Source organism: Aythya fuligula, chromosome 2 (assembly GCF_009819795.1).
Source record: "Aythya fuligula isolate bAytFul2 chromosome 2, bAytFul2.pri, whole genome shotgun sequence".
Taxonomy (NCBI): domain Eukaryota; kingdom Metazoa; phylum Chordata; class Aves; order Anseriformes; family Anatidae; genus Aythya; species Aythya fuligula.
This window is the reverse complement of record NC_045560.1, coordinates 9,463,337-9,476,100: the sequence shown is the minus strand read 5'-3', so window position 1 is coordinate 9,476,100 and position 12,764 is coordinate 9,463,337. Positions and strand designations below refer to the sequence as shown.

General features: G+C 54.4%; 1 protein-coding gene across 1 annotated transcript; it reads left to right on the top strand.

The window, feature by feature from the left end:
- Positions 1-1,689: 1,689 nt before the first annotated feature.
- MNX1 (motor neuron and pancreas homeobox 1) lies at positions 1,690-4,725 on the top strand. The gene is made up of 3 exons (XM_032183152.1): positions 1,690-2,350; positions 4,116-4,276; positions 4,393-4,725. Exons 1-3 carry the CDS (start codon positions 1,690-1,692, stop codon positions 4,723-4,725), a joined length of 1,155 nt encoding a protein of 384 aa, XP_032039043.1.
- The last annotated feature ends 8,039 nt before the right edge of the window (positions 4,726-12,764 follow it).

Sequence of the window (12,764 nt, the reverse complement as noted above, 5' to 3'; positions counted from 1 at the left end):
AAAACGGAAGAAAAGGGAAAAAGGAGAACAGGAAAAAAGGAGAAAAGGAAAAAAGGAAAAAGAGGGAAAGAAAAAAAATGAAAAAGAAAAAAGGAAAGAGGGGGGAAAAAAAAGGAAAAAAAAAAGAAAAAGAAAAACGAAAAGTGTTCAATTAGGAAAAAAAAAAAAGTGGAAATCGAAATTCCTCTCTGAGCACGAGATGTGCTCCCCCCCGGGCGGGAGGGCAGGGGGCAGCGGCCGGCCGGCCCCGGCGGGGTGGGAGCGGCCGAGGGGCAGCGGGGGCCGGGGCTGGGCCGGCAGCGTTGCGGTGCCCCCCCCGGGGGCACCCGGCCACCGCAACGCTGCCGGCCCTTGTCCTGCGGCTCCCTTCCCTGTTTCCCCCCGCAAACTGCACCCCTATTATTATTATTATTATTATTATTATTATTATTATTATTATTATTATTATTATTATTATTATTATTATTATTATTATTATTATTATTATTATTACCACAAAGCCCCCCCGCTCCCCCATGCGCGGTCCCCCCGCTGCCACCCGCCTTGGGGTCCCGGGAGGTGACAGCCGTGTCCTAGGGGGGGTCCCGACCCAGCACCCCCTGGCTCAGGACCCCCCCGGGCCCTCTGCCCACGGAGCGGTCTTGAGAAGGGGAGCAGGAAAAAAAAAAGCCGTGGGACATTTCGTTGTCGCCTTCGTGGTTTTTTTTTTTTTTTTTTTTTCCTCGGTTCCCTTTTTCTTTCCCCCTTTTTTCCTTCCCCGTTTTTGCTCCCCCCTCACAAAGGGAAGCGGGGGCCGGGGGTCGCTCCCTGCTGTCGGGGACAGCCCCGCCGCCCCTGGACGGTCCCGGGGGAGGGGGGTGACAGGGTTGGGGGTGTCGCATGGGGTCGGGGATGTCGCACGGGCACTATAAGGTTTTGGGGGCGAGAGTAAACCGGGGCGCACCGGGGGCTCCCCGCGGCCGCCCCCCCGGGTTAAACGGGACCCATGCGGGGTGGGGGGAGACCCCCTGGCCCCTCTTTTTCCCTTTTCCCGTGGCTGTTTGTGCTGGATTATCGGCTCCCCCCTCACACACACACACACTCTTCAGCGAGGCGCATTCTGGTGGCAGGCATGACTCCCTGACCCACAGGTGTTTATTCTTTCCAAACTCCTCCAAAAGCGCTTGGCGGCGCATTTAGGGCAAATATTTACCGTGTGCGAGAAGGGGAGGGGAGAAGGGGGGGGGGAATAAACTCCTCAACACCTCGCCGGGACCCCCGGTGAGGGCAAAAAAAAAAACACGGGGCGAAACCCCCCAAGAGCCTCCCCCGTCCCCTCCGACGGCGCTTTCTGGGGGACCGGGGGGGGGGCTGCGGGGCCGTGCCGTCGGGGGGGCGAGGGAAAGGGGGGTAGGGGGGGCTCCGTGACAGGTGCTCGGCGGGGCCAATAGCGGGCTCGGCCTCCCGGCGCCGCCAATGGAGGCTGCAGAGCCTCCGGCCCAATGGGAGCCTCCTGAAGGCCCTTGTAGGGTCGCACCGCCCAGCGCGGCCCCACAGCCGCCCCGCTGCCCGCCGCCGCCGGGAGACGCGGGCCCGGCCGGGGGCCGCCCGCCCGCTGCCGTCCCAATTCCCCCCCCCCCCCCCCCTTTCCTCATTTTAAAAATCCTCCCCCTTCTCCCGGCATCGTCGCCGCCCGCTGCCGGTGCTCCCATGGAAAAATCCAAAAATTTCCGCATCGACGCGCTGCTGGCTGTCGACCCCCCCAAGGCGGCGGCGGCGGTGGGGGCGCAGAGCGCTCCGCTCGCCCTCGTCGCCTCCTCGCTGGGTGGCAGCGCGCCGCGCGGCTCCAGCAGCTCCAGCAGCTCCAGCGGCAGCCCCCCGGCTTCCTCCTCTTCCTCTTCTTCCTCCTCTTCCTCCTCCTCCTCCTCCTCTTCTTCCTCCGAGCAGCAGCAGCAGCAGCAGCCCGCCGCCGGCCCCGCCGACCGCCTCCGCGCCGACAGCCCCTCGCCGCCGCCGCCTCCGCGCATCCTGGCCGCCCACTGCGCCCTGGTGCCCAAGGGGGGGTTTTTGGCTTCGACCAGCGGCCACCCCCCGCACCACGCCGGGATGGCGCTGGGACTGCACCCCGCGGCCCCCGGGGGGCCCGGCATGCCCCCGCAAGCGGCCCTATACGGGCACCCCATGTACGGGTACTCGGCGCTGGGCGGGCAGCACCCGGCTCTGTCCTATTCCTACTCGCAAGTGCAAGGGGCGCATCCGTCCCACCCCGCCGCCGACCCCATCAAGCTGAGCGCGGGCACCTTCCAGCTGGACCAGTGGCTGCGGGCATCCACGGCCGGCATGATCCTGCCCAAAATGCCCGATTTTAACTGTGAGTATCGCCTTCCGCAGCCCTAACCCCTCCGCAACCCTAATATCCATCCCCCCCGGCCCCCAGCTCCCGGCTCCTAGGGTTTCAACCGCGAGTTTCAACCTGCGTTATGTTATTGTTAATTTTTATTAAAAGGAGGAAACCGCCATCCGCAAGGGATGCCCGTGTCGCCTCCTTATCCCCTGTCGCCCTCCAGCCCGTTTTTTTAGGGCGGCTCAAACGTGACGGCTTCCAGCCCATCCCCACAGAGCAGCCCATCCCTGGCTTCCCCCAAAACGCGGGTCCTGACCCCCCAGCCGCTCTTTATTTTATTTTTCTTTTCCCGGCAACGGGCTGAAAATAACCGCGGAGCTCAGCCCTACGAGCGGGTGTAGGGTTAGGGGTCAGCAGGGGCTTAGGGTCCCCGGGGGGACGAAGGGACGGGGAATAACGAGGTCGGAGCGGTTCGGGACGGGGGGCTGGGGGCTCTGGAAATGCTGCACGAAATCCCCCCAGCCCCAAATCGCAGCCCCAGCAGCAGAACAGCTAGGCCTCACGGCGACGGGGACCTTTCGTGCATCTGTTTTAGGCACAGATCATTTCCTTAGGTGTGAGCTCTCAGCGGGGACGGCCGGTTTAACAATACCGGAGGTGTAGTTTTACGAAAATCGTGCCAGGAAAAAAAAAAAAAAAAAAAAAAAAAAGAATTGGGATGTGTTTTTTTTTTTTTTTCTTACTCTGCACACGTTCGCAGACAAAAAAGTCCATTGTTTTCTTTCGGATTGAGGTTGTTTGGGCTGGAACATTCAGGAAGAAAAAAAAAATAATTAGGGGAGCTGTCAGAGCCCTGCTTCTCAAACAAGGCGCAAGGGGGAAGAAATAAGCGGGGAAAATCGCACGGCGGTGACAAAATCCCATCCACGCTCCCGTCTGCGAGCCGGACACTGCCCTTTTCTCTCCGTGCCCTCTTCGGCAGCCTGGCCCCAAAAGCGGCCGGGCAACCAGAGCATTTTCTTCGGTCCCAAATCAAATCAAACGAAACCCCACAACGCGCCGGGAAGCGCGGGCTCGGCCGGGGCGCGCCCCCGGGTGTCGGAGCCCTGTGTCCATCCATCCACCCCCCCCTTTTTTTTTTTTTGGATAAAATCCCATATTTGATTTTTTTTTCACGCGGAAAACACACCGATATATATGTATGTATATATATATGCATATATATATATAGTCTGTATATATATATTGTGTATGTATATTGCGTATCTATATATTTTAATTTATATTTGTATATTAATTTATATATCATATATTAATTCATATACTATTTTTTACCATTTATATTTATATAGAAAACGCATTTTTCGTTCAAAGCCAGTTTCCCACCCCTCGCCGCTCCCTTCCCCGCTGCAATCCCGTTAATTACAGCCGGGGGGGCCGGGAGGGGGCTGCGAGCGCGGTGGGTTTAAGCGGAGCCACGCATCCCACGGAGCGAGCCGCGACCCCCGGCTCCCTTTTATCGCCTCGCCCTTGGGCTCTGGGGAAATCAAAGGGCAGATTTTTATTTTTATTTATTTATTTATTTTTTTCTTTCTGGCTTTTTATTTTTCATTCCATTCATTTCATCGCAGGCATCCCCTGACACCTCGCTACCCCGCGTGGCGCGTCGGGTCCCCTCTCCCCTCTCCGTGCGCTCCCCCCCCGGTGTCCCCCAGCATCCCCCCGACGGCTCCCCCATTTCTTCCCCCTCCCTACCCCGGCTCTGCTCTCACCCCCGCGGTTCCCCCCGCAGCCCAGGCTCAGTCCAACCTGCTGGGGAAGTGCCGCCGGCCCCGCACGGCTTTCACCAGCCAGCAGCTGCTGGAGCTGGAGCACCAGTTCAAGCTGAACAAATACCTCTCCCGGCCCAAGCGCTTCGAGGTGGCCACGTCGCTGATGCTCACCGAGACGCAGGTGAGACCCCGGGGGTGGTGGGGGGGAACAGTGGGAAGTAAGGGAGCCGTCGGGGCGCCGTCGAGGGGCCGGGGCTGAAGCCCTGCCCCAAATTTCTCGCCCCCCTCCCTTCCCAGGTGAAGATTTGGTTCCAGAACCGGCGCATGAAGTGGAAGCGGAGCAAGAAGGCGAAGGAGCAGGCGGCGCAGGAAGCCGAGAAGCAGAAGGGGGGAGGCGAGGACAAGGCGGACGAGGAGCTGCTGCTGCCCGCCCCCGACAAGAGCGGCGGGCGGCGGCTGCGGGAGCTGCCCGACAGCGAGCCCGACGACGACGACGAGGAAGAGGAGGAGGAAGAAGCCGGCAGGTGCTGCCCTTACCACTCCTCCGACTGCTCCGAGGCGGACGAGGAGGACTCGCAGCCCCGGGGCCGGCACGGAGCCCCCCCGCTGGCCCCCACCCAGCCCCAGTGAGCCCCCGGCCCCAGCTCCCCGCCCGCCCCGTCGGGGCCGCCCCCTCCCCAAGACCCCCCCTTTTATTCCGTTTTCTCCCCGCTTGGAGGGGGATGGAGAAGAGGATCCCCCGTGTGCCGGGAGGGGGAAGGAAGATTTGCGGTGACCACAGTGTTATTATTGACTGAAAAGCAGACGAAACTTGACCCCCCCGCCCCCCTAAGTCCCAATCCTCCGTTCGCTGAGTCTTGGAAATGGTTTTGTTCTGACTATATAGCGGGAAAACTGGTTATGTCCTGAACGTTAAAACTGCTGGAAATCTCGATACCGTCTTTATTTTTGTATATCGTATTTATAAAAAATAAGAATAATAATAATAATTGCCTCTACTTATGCATGCTAAATTATTACCCCCCCACCCCCCCCACCCGCGCGGTGGGGTGGAAAATAAACGGCGTTTTGTACTTGAGACGTGTCAGGGGTCTTGGGGGGGCCTTGGGGGGAGGCTAGGGAAGGAGCGGGGCCGCGGTTTTCAACCCGAGCTTCCCCCGAGTGGCATGGACGCGGGGGGGCCCGGCGCAGTGTGCCCCCGCCGTTTCCCTCCGGGGTCGTGGCACCTTATAAAGGGGGGGCAAAGGGCTCAGCGCCGTCGGGGAAGGGGCTCCAGCTTCTTCTTTCGACCACTGTGACCTCCCCGTCCCTCCCGTCCGGATGAGAGGGGTGCGAAGCGGCTGCGCCCCCCCCTTTTTGCACCCCTTTGCTCACCCCTCCCCGCCGTCGGGGCTCCTCTCGCCCCCTCCCGCAGCACCCGGGGACCCCAAAGCGGGGCACCCCCCAGCGGGGAGCAGCTCCCCTTTGCAGGATCGGCCTTAATTAAGGTTTTGCAAACGAGCTGCAGGGGGAGAAGGCCCCCCCCCAGGGCTCTCCCCGACGCCGAGGAAGGGCCCCCCCCCCCCCAGACGGCCGCAGCCGCCGCCCCGGCATTTAGCTCGCCAATAAATCGGCGGATCCATCCGTCCTTGTCACGGCGGCTCTCCCCCAAATCAATTACGGGGAATTTAAATAACATCACCGGCTCAGCCCCGCCGGCTCGGGGCCTCATCCCGCAATTTATCCCCGCTAACTGAACGGAAGCGCAAGATGCGCGCAGCCAGGGCGCAGCCGCTTGTATCGGGGGATAAAAAGCTCCGAACCGCGGCCTGTTCCCGCTCCCCCACTTTTAAAAATTTTCATTATTTAATTTTTATTATCTAATTATTATTATTTAATTATTATTTTTATTTTTTTTTAAGGCAGCGTTTTGCAAGCCCGCGCTAACCTTTCCAAGGAGAGCTGCGCGGCCCCAGCTTCTCTAAAAATCCCGCCTTGAAACCCAGCCTGGAGCACGCAGGGGGCTTCGACCCGGAGATAGCACGGAGGAAAACACCTCCCCATCCCGGAGAGCTTCAGGTGCTGCCGCTCGGAGCTGGGCTTTAAGGCACGACCCGGTTATTTATGGGTTTACCGGCCCGACACACCCAGTGCGCCGCGGGACTACGCCGTAAATCACAGCCGCGCACAGGGGAACCGTAAATCTGGCCGGATCCCGTGTGTCGGGAACCTGATCAGGGTAAACCCGATTTAGTCTTGATCGATGCTTGCCCCTCTTGCAGGGAAACAATCGTGTTGCGGGCTCGGGTTGAAATCCGTAGCGCGGTGCCCTTTCGTTCACAGGCCGCGGGGTTTGGAGAATTTGAAGAGAGAAGGGGGAAAAAGGAGGGAAAAAAAAAAGGATGGAAAGGGGGTATGGGTCGCTTCGTGAATTTCCACGCTGCTGGCTGCGGCTGCATCTGCCTTGGGGGGGCGGCTGCGGCTCCCCCGCCCCTAAAGCCGACGGCGCGTCCCGGTGTCACTGCTCTCTGCCCCTGAAAAAAGCCGAAACAAGGCAATCCCTGTCGTTATCCCCCAAAAAATCATCATCGTCATAACCAAGAGCGAGCTGAGGTCACCCCTCCAAGAAATATCTCGCCTCAGCCATTAATTTCCAATTAAATCCTGCTAATTAAAGTGGCCGGCATGCGCCGTCGGGCCAGGATGCGCGGAGGTGTGTGTCCAGACGTGAGAAATCGCCTCGCAGGGCACAGGCAGCCGGTCCTGGGCTCCGTATCAAAGCCCTACCGGTGTTTTGTGTCTGTCTCAATAAAATTAATCTCTTTAAAGCCCGGCCTCTCACAAGAATACCTTCAGTGTTCCAGACTACAAGGGCAAATATGTTTTTCAGATTCTGTTTTTATGGACGGATTAAAGTTTATTTTCCATAATAGGGCACCTAATAAAACTCATAAAGCTCTGTCAGTCTTACAGCTGGTGGCCTCATTTAACACTTTCACTTCGTAAATCATTTTACAGCTTACCAGGTGTTTCCAAAACCGGGAGGAGAGGGGGGGGTGGGAAGAGAGCAAGGAGGGGGGAAGGAGAAATTAAGCTCGCTGAAAATACAGCTCAGCTCCCTTCGCGGTGGGTGTGTTTGTGCTGTTGTTTGGAAGGGCTTCAAAGACGGTGTCGATCCCAATAGGGGAGAAAATCCCTTTAATCAGGCTTTCCCACGGTCTTTTGAAGTGGTGGGGTTCACGTGCGGCACGGGGAAGGTTCACAGTGATGGACGGGGACTGGTAATGGGTGCTGTGCTCCTGCAACGGGACCCAACGTGCACCCAGCTGGGCTTGGCAGCACTGCTGGTGGTGGTGCTGGTGGTGGTTGTGGTGCTGATGGTGATGTTCTTGGTATTGGTAGTGCTGGTGGTGGTGGTGCTGGTCACGGTGGTGCTGGTGGTGGTGGTTGTGGTGCTGGTGATGATGGTAGTGGTCATGATGATGATGGTGGTGGCAGTAGTGTTGGTAGTGCTGGTGGTGGTGGCAGTGCTGGTGGTGATGATGTCCTCAGCACTGTCAGGGCCAGTGTGGCTTTAACCTCCCCCATCTGGAACTGCAGCAGGCAGTCTATGCACAAGGAGGCCCTTTGGGGTTTTGTTGCCACACTAGAGGAGAGGTAAGCACCACCTCGGGTGGACGTTTACCTTGGAAAAACAACGTGGTTTCAGCATGGATGTCATTAACCGGCAATTCCGTGAGCATTAAGTGGGAAAACAAAAGAACCAAAATCGGAGCCATATGCTTGAGGTAAACCTGCGAAAAGTCTTTCAAATGGGAACCCATAAATATATAATCCCCCTCAAACTCTCCACGAAACTTCTGGGGATGAAATGCTTCACTAGCAGAGAGCCTGTTGATGATTTCTGAAGTCCAAACTCTCGCATGCATCTACAGCTAATGGATTAAGTCAGTTTTTCCTCCAGGGCTTGGGAGGGCCCTGTCCCCCAGCCTGGCCTCCTGCTGAGCCCCTTCCCTTTTATACCAGGAGGGCCACGAGGAGGGGGCTGTGCCCCAGGGTAGAGGATCCCAGCCTGGAGCCTCTTCTGCTTTCATTTGGCTTTCCCTTCGTGTGCTGTGGGTGCCGGGATAGCTCCACAGTGCTTCAAATGTGAGAGCAGAAATAGTCCTGGGGCCTCCTTGCGTGGAAATGGAATCACCATTTAGGATTTAGGAGGCCAGAGTGATCTTTAATTAATTCAGTATTTGAAATTATTATCCATAGGACCTCTGTTAATGTCCTTGGCCAGCTTTTGGCAGGGTGGAAGCCCCTGGTGGGGATGGAGAATCCTTGTCCCCATCCAGCCCCACAGGTGCCACTTCCCTAAAAACAAATGTAAGGCAGCCAGCACGGATTTTAACCCAGGAACAGGGCACGGGGTTGATCCCAATGTGGAACAACATCTCAGGGAATAGGATGGGATGTCCATCGCTGGGTATCCCTGGCTGCCCTCCCTGGGGACTCCTTTCCACCGTGTGATCGTGGCTGGCAGAGCACGGAGGGCTGCACGGACCATCTAATGACTCGTTCCGGACTTAAACATGATGAATCTATAAAGCACACGTTGCTCTAGCAGCTAGGTGCAATTTTAGAAATGTTAATGAGTAATTACATAAAGGTTGTCCACAGTCAGTGATGTTAATCACTGTTCTTTTGCCAGGGATAATTAAGACAGCAATCCAGCAGCGTAAGCCAGCGCTTCCTGCTGTCTCTGCTGCCTCTTTCTCTCTTTCCAGCTCCCTGCTTCTGCAGGGATTTTCTTGCCTTCCTTCCCTCCTCCCATGCTTTTAGCCCCAATCTTCTCTTAGGGGCCTGCTTGAGTGAGGCTGGGACATTTTTAAGCCACATCTGAGCATCCCACGTGCTCCTGTCAGGGTGAGCTGAGGGTGTGGGGGGAGGCAGATTTGGGTGATGGGAGCCTTCGTGGTCCTTCCCAGAGCATCACAGCACCAAGCTCCACTTATGTGGTTTGTTATAATAAAACCTATACATTTTTCCACATTTTCACTCTTCAGCCCATATTCAGGTGCTGTTCAGTGTATGGCAGGGTCCACATGATGGAAAGCCCATGGCAGGGGGTTTTAGAGGAGGAGAGAGAAGGGACCACAGAGACATTAGGTGGAGAGGCCAGTCTGGGTGTGCAGAGCAGGGGCTGGACCATCAGGAGCTGCAGGCAGTGAGCTGGTAGCACCCTGAGAAAACCTTTTCTCCTCTGTTGACTTCTGAGCTGTCCAGAGAGAATGCCTGTCATGCTACAGATCCTCCCGGGTAGCGTTTGGTTTAAGGACAGGAGGGAGGAAGCTCTTTTATCAGCTAGAAAATGACAAAACACTTGAAATACGTCCTCCTTGACTCTTCCACAAATTCCTCTTTACACATCCAGAGCTTACATCCGAGCATCGATTTTAGCAGCTGAGGAATAGGGGATAACATTGAGAAAGCTTGCTGTGCCTCAGAGGGCTCTCCGTCAGCCTACAGGCAATGCTTCACACCCATGTCTGCTTTCTATGCCCTTGTGTGTACCTCTTCCTAATTTGTGCTGCACGGTACCTGTGTAGTCTTTGGTGTAAGAAACTGGTGAGAGAGCTTCATCTCTTGTGGTATAAACACCGAGCTTCATCCCCTGCCCATACCTGAAGGCTGCTCCCATGGAGTGGCTCTCTACCCCCTGAAATACTCCTGGTATTTCATACCTGCACACCCCAGGGAGGTTTGAGGATCTTCTCACCACCCTAACTCTAAAAGGTCTGTAATGGATGTTTAGTGACAACTGCCATACCTGGAAATCTGTCAGAGGTGGGACCGAAACAACCATTTCTTGCTACTGACAGAAGACCTTAAGAGAAGTGCTCATAAAGGGTCTCTCTTTGCAATTCTACCCTGTGGCTCTCCTAGTGACATCAAGTTTCTTTGCCATTTTTGAATGCATTCACTTTCAAGTCTTCCCTTCATACACTGCTTTGTCCAAGGCCACAAGAGCTGTTTGGTGCCAGCTGGCTCTTCCTAAATTTATCCTTGATAGCTGCTCATTTCATTTCCTCACGGTGTTGTTAGGGAAGTGATACCTGATTCTGCATTGTACGTGCATCTAAATCAGGGGAAGGCTGCTGTAATTCACAGCTTTCTTAAGCAGGGCCGCAGCTTGCCCCAGCCGTGGTGATAGCGCAGCTGTTTTCTGGGGGCAGCCGTGATGTGCACACCCGTGGGCCTCCCGCTGAAGTAAGCCTTACTGGAGGCAAGTTTCCTCCAGGAGATGAAATCACGAGAAGCGGCATCTGGTAAAAGAGTCACATCTCTACCTACAATTTCCTGACACGGCTCCAACCCCGCAATGGCTTTAGGTGAAGGCGCTCCGCCGCGCCTTTGGAAAAGCAACCCTGCGGATCAGATTGTCTCATCGAAATAAAAGCTTCAGACTGTCTCATCCGATTTAGGAAAAGGTCAAGAGCTGCTTCCCAGGCACAGGGGTCCTGGCCAGGCACAGAGCTGCCGCTACACTCACTACAAGGTGATGTCCAAGCACAGGAGCTGATATTTGGGTGTTTACAAAGCCGAAAGCACCGTCGTGCACACTTGGCACCACGCTGCTCCCAGGCTGGGCCTGCTGGTGTGCAGGGTTCACCCGCAGCACGACACAAACCGAACGATGCCAGATGTGCTCTGAGCACAGCATTGAGTTGCTCACCTTCATGGCAGGGCAGAGCTGCTCGCGTTTGCTCTTTCAGAGCACCACCGATACCAGCTCGTCATGCCCGGTGCGAGGGATGGGGGAAAAAGGGGAAGTTAAAAAGCCCTGCAGAAACTTGGACCGTTCAGGTGCGGCGCTAAAACCCTGCCAAAAAGGACTCGCATATGATTTATCAGCATCACACTCCGGCCAAAGCGAAAAACCAGACTTTACTGCCCCGTTAATTTTGATACAAAAACCAGAGAAAGTTAAAAACAGCATTGGTCAGCTTAAAGGAAAACAAAAATTGAAACGGTGATAATAGCTACGGGGGGACACTACTGCTTAGCTTAAATTTTCTTCTGTATGGCTAAAAAAAAAAAAAAAGTGAAGCATCCGGCTTGTAGTTAAATGTATCTAAACAAATCCTCCCGTATTTCCCCCTGGCTTGTCACATGTAAGGATCAGTGCTATAACCACAGCTGCTTGGTTTTCCGGGGTAGGGTATTTTTCTCAATTCAAAGCCCTTTTCTGCTCCTGAAGCACTAACCCCCCCAGCCACGTTATGGAAGGATTTTGGACACTTTAAGTAGCATCTTTCATATTAGAACTGTCAGGGAATATTTCTTACCGAGTTTTGACTGGCTCACAGGAAGAGACCTCTACAAGCCTGCAGATGAGCACGCAGATAAATAGCAAACTGTGCCCTGCCTCCCACCTCTGCCGGCAGATGTTCAGCCAGTTGGTCCACAGAAAAAAAAAATATCAAGAATGGCTGCATCCAAGGGTCACGAGTCCACGTTCATCCTGAAATCATCACATTTCTGTCTGACACTTCTTCCCTCCCTGAATCACAGCAACATTGCGTGACTTACTCCCCATCTCCCCGCAGTAATTGTCCTTGCACCACGACTACGGCACCGTGGACTGGCAGCGCCTTTTGGCTGCTTTCCATGGAAATTCAGTTTTTCAAAAAAAAAATTTATGTTTATGCATAAATATGACAAATGCAAAAGCTGCAGGCGGGTAAAATCTGCTTCCTGCAGAAACAAAGCAATAACTGTAATAACTGACTGTGAGTTAGAACAAAATGCGCTGCTTGGAATAAATAATAATGAAAGTCAGTTTAAAAAAATAGCAATTGTAATTTTAGACTGTAAGGTTAAAACCGTCTCCTCTAATTGCACAGCAACACCTGCATTGCACTGCCTCAGGCAGCTGCAGCAAGTGAATGGACTCAGACCCATAAAACACTAGGCAGGATTTCCATGGGCAAAGGGTGGTCAGTTCTGATCAGCAAAGCACTCAAACCAGGCACTGCTGCACTGAGGTTAAGGAAGATGTCTCAAATTTGTCTTTGAAAACAAAGTTGCTTCAACCTCTCAGCTGAAGCAACGTGTTTCAGTTTATGTTATTAAATCACAAGCACATTGAAATGCTGGGTCTCCCTCAATCCCTGCAAAAAAGGTAATTATGTGGCTGCTGCAGTCCAGGGGGAGAGCTTGTTACTCACCTAGATCCCACAGTTCCACAGCAGCCAGAATTTCTAGGGGCTTGCAGAGATGTTCTCCCAAATCCAGCCACCAAATCTAAGCCAGGAGGTTTGGCATGGTTGGTTGTAAAGGCTCTGTTCATACACACTCAACATTGTGACTTGTGTCACAGTCCAACAAAATACAGCATTGCTTCTGCTGCCCATACTTCTAAAAATCCATACCAAGTAGCAGAAAATTTAATGCAGCATTTTTCCACTGCCATCTGTTGCATGTAAGATCCAACTAAGCAAAAAAGTCTTTTTTTTTTTTTTTTTTTTTTTTTTTAAGGCTTAAAGCTGCCAGCGATCTGAAAGAGGTAGAAGAAAGCATCTTGCTTTGTTCATTTGATAGCAATCTCTGTGTGTTAGTTATGTGCAGGCATAACCTGGGAATTTGACACTGGGTCTCTCAGATCCCAGGATAACTTTATTCCCTACGACTTGCCCTCC

Coding starts and splice junctions, on each gene's coding strand:
- MNX1 (XM_032183152.1), top strand. CDS start 1,690: ATGGAAAAATCCAAAAATTTCCGCATCGACGCGCTGCTGGCTGTCGAC. Junction 2,351..4,115: donor CAAAATGCCCGATTTTAACT/GTGAGTATCGCC, acceptor TTCCCCCCGCAG/CCCAGGCTCAGTCCAACCTG. Junction 4,277..4,392: donor TGATGCTCACCGAGACGCAG/GTGAGACCCCGG, acceptor CTCCCTTCCCAG/GTGAAGATTTGGTTCCAGAA.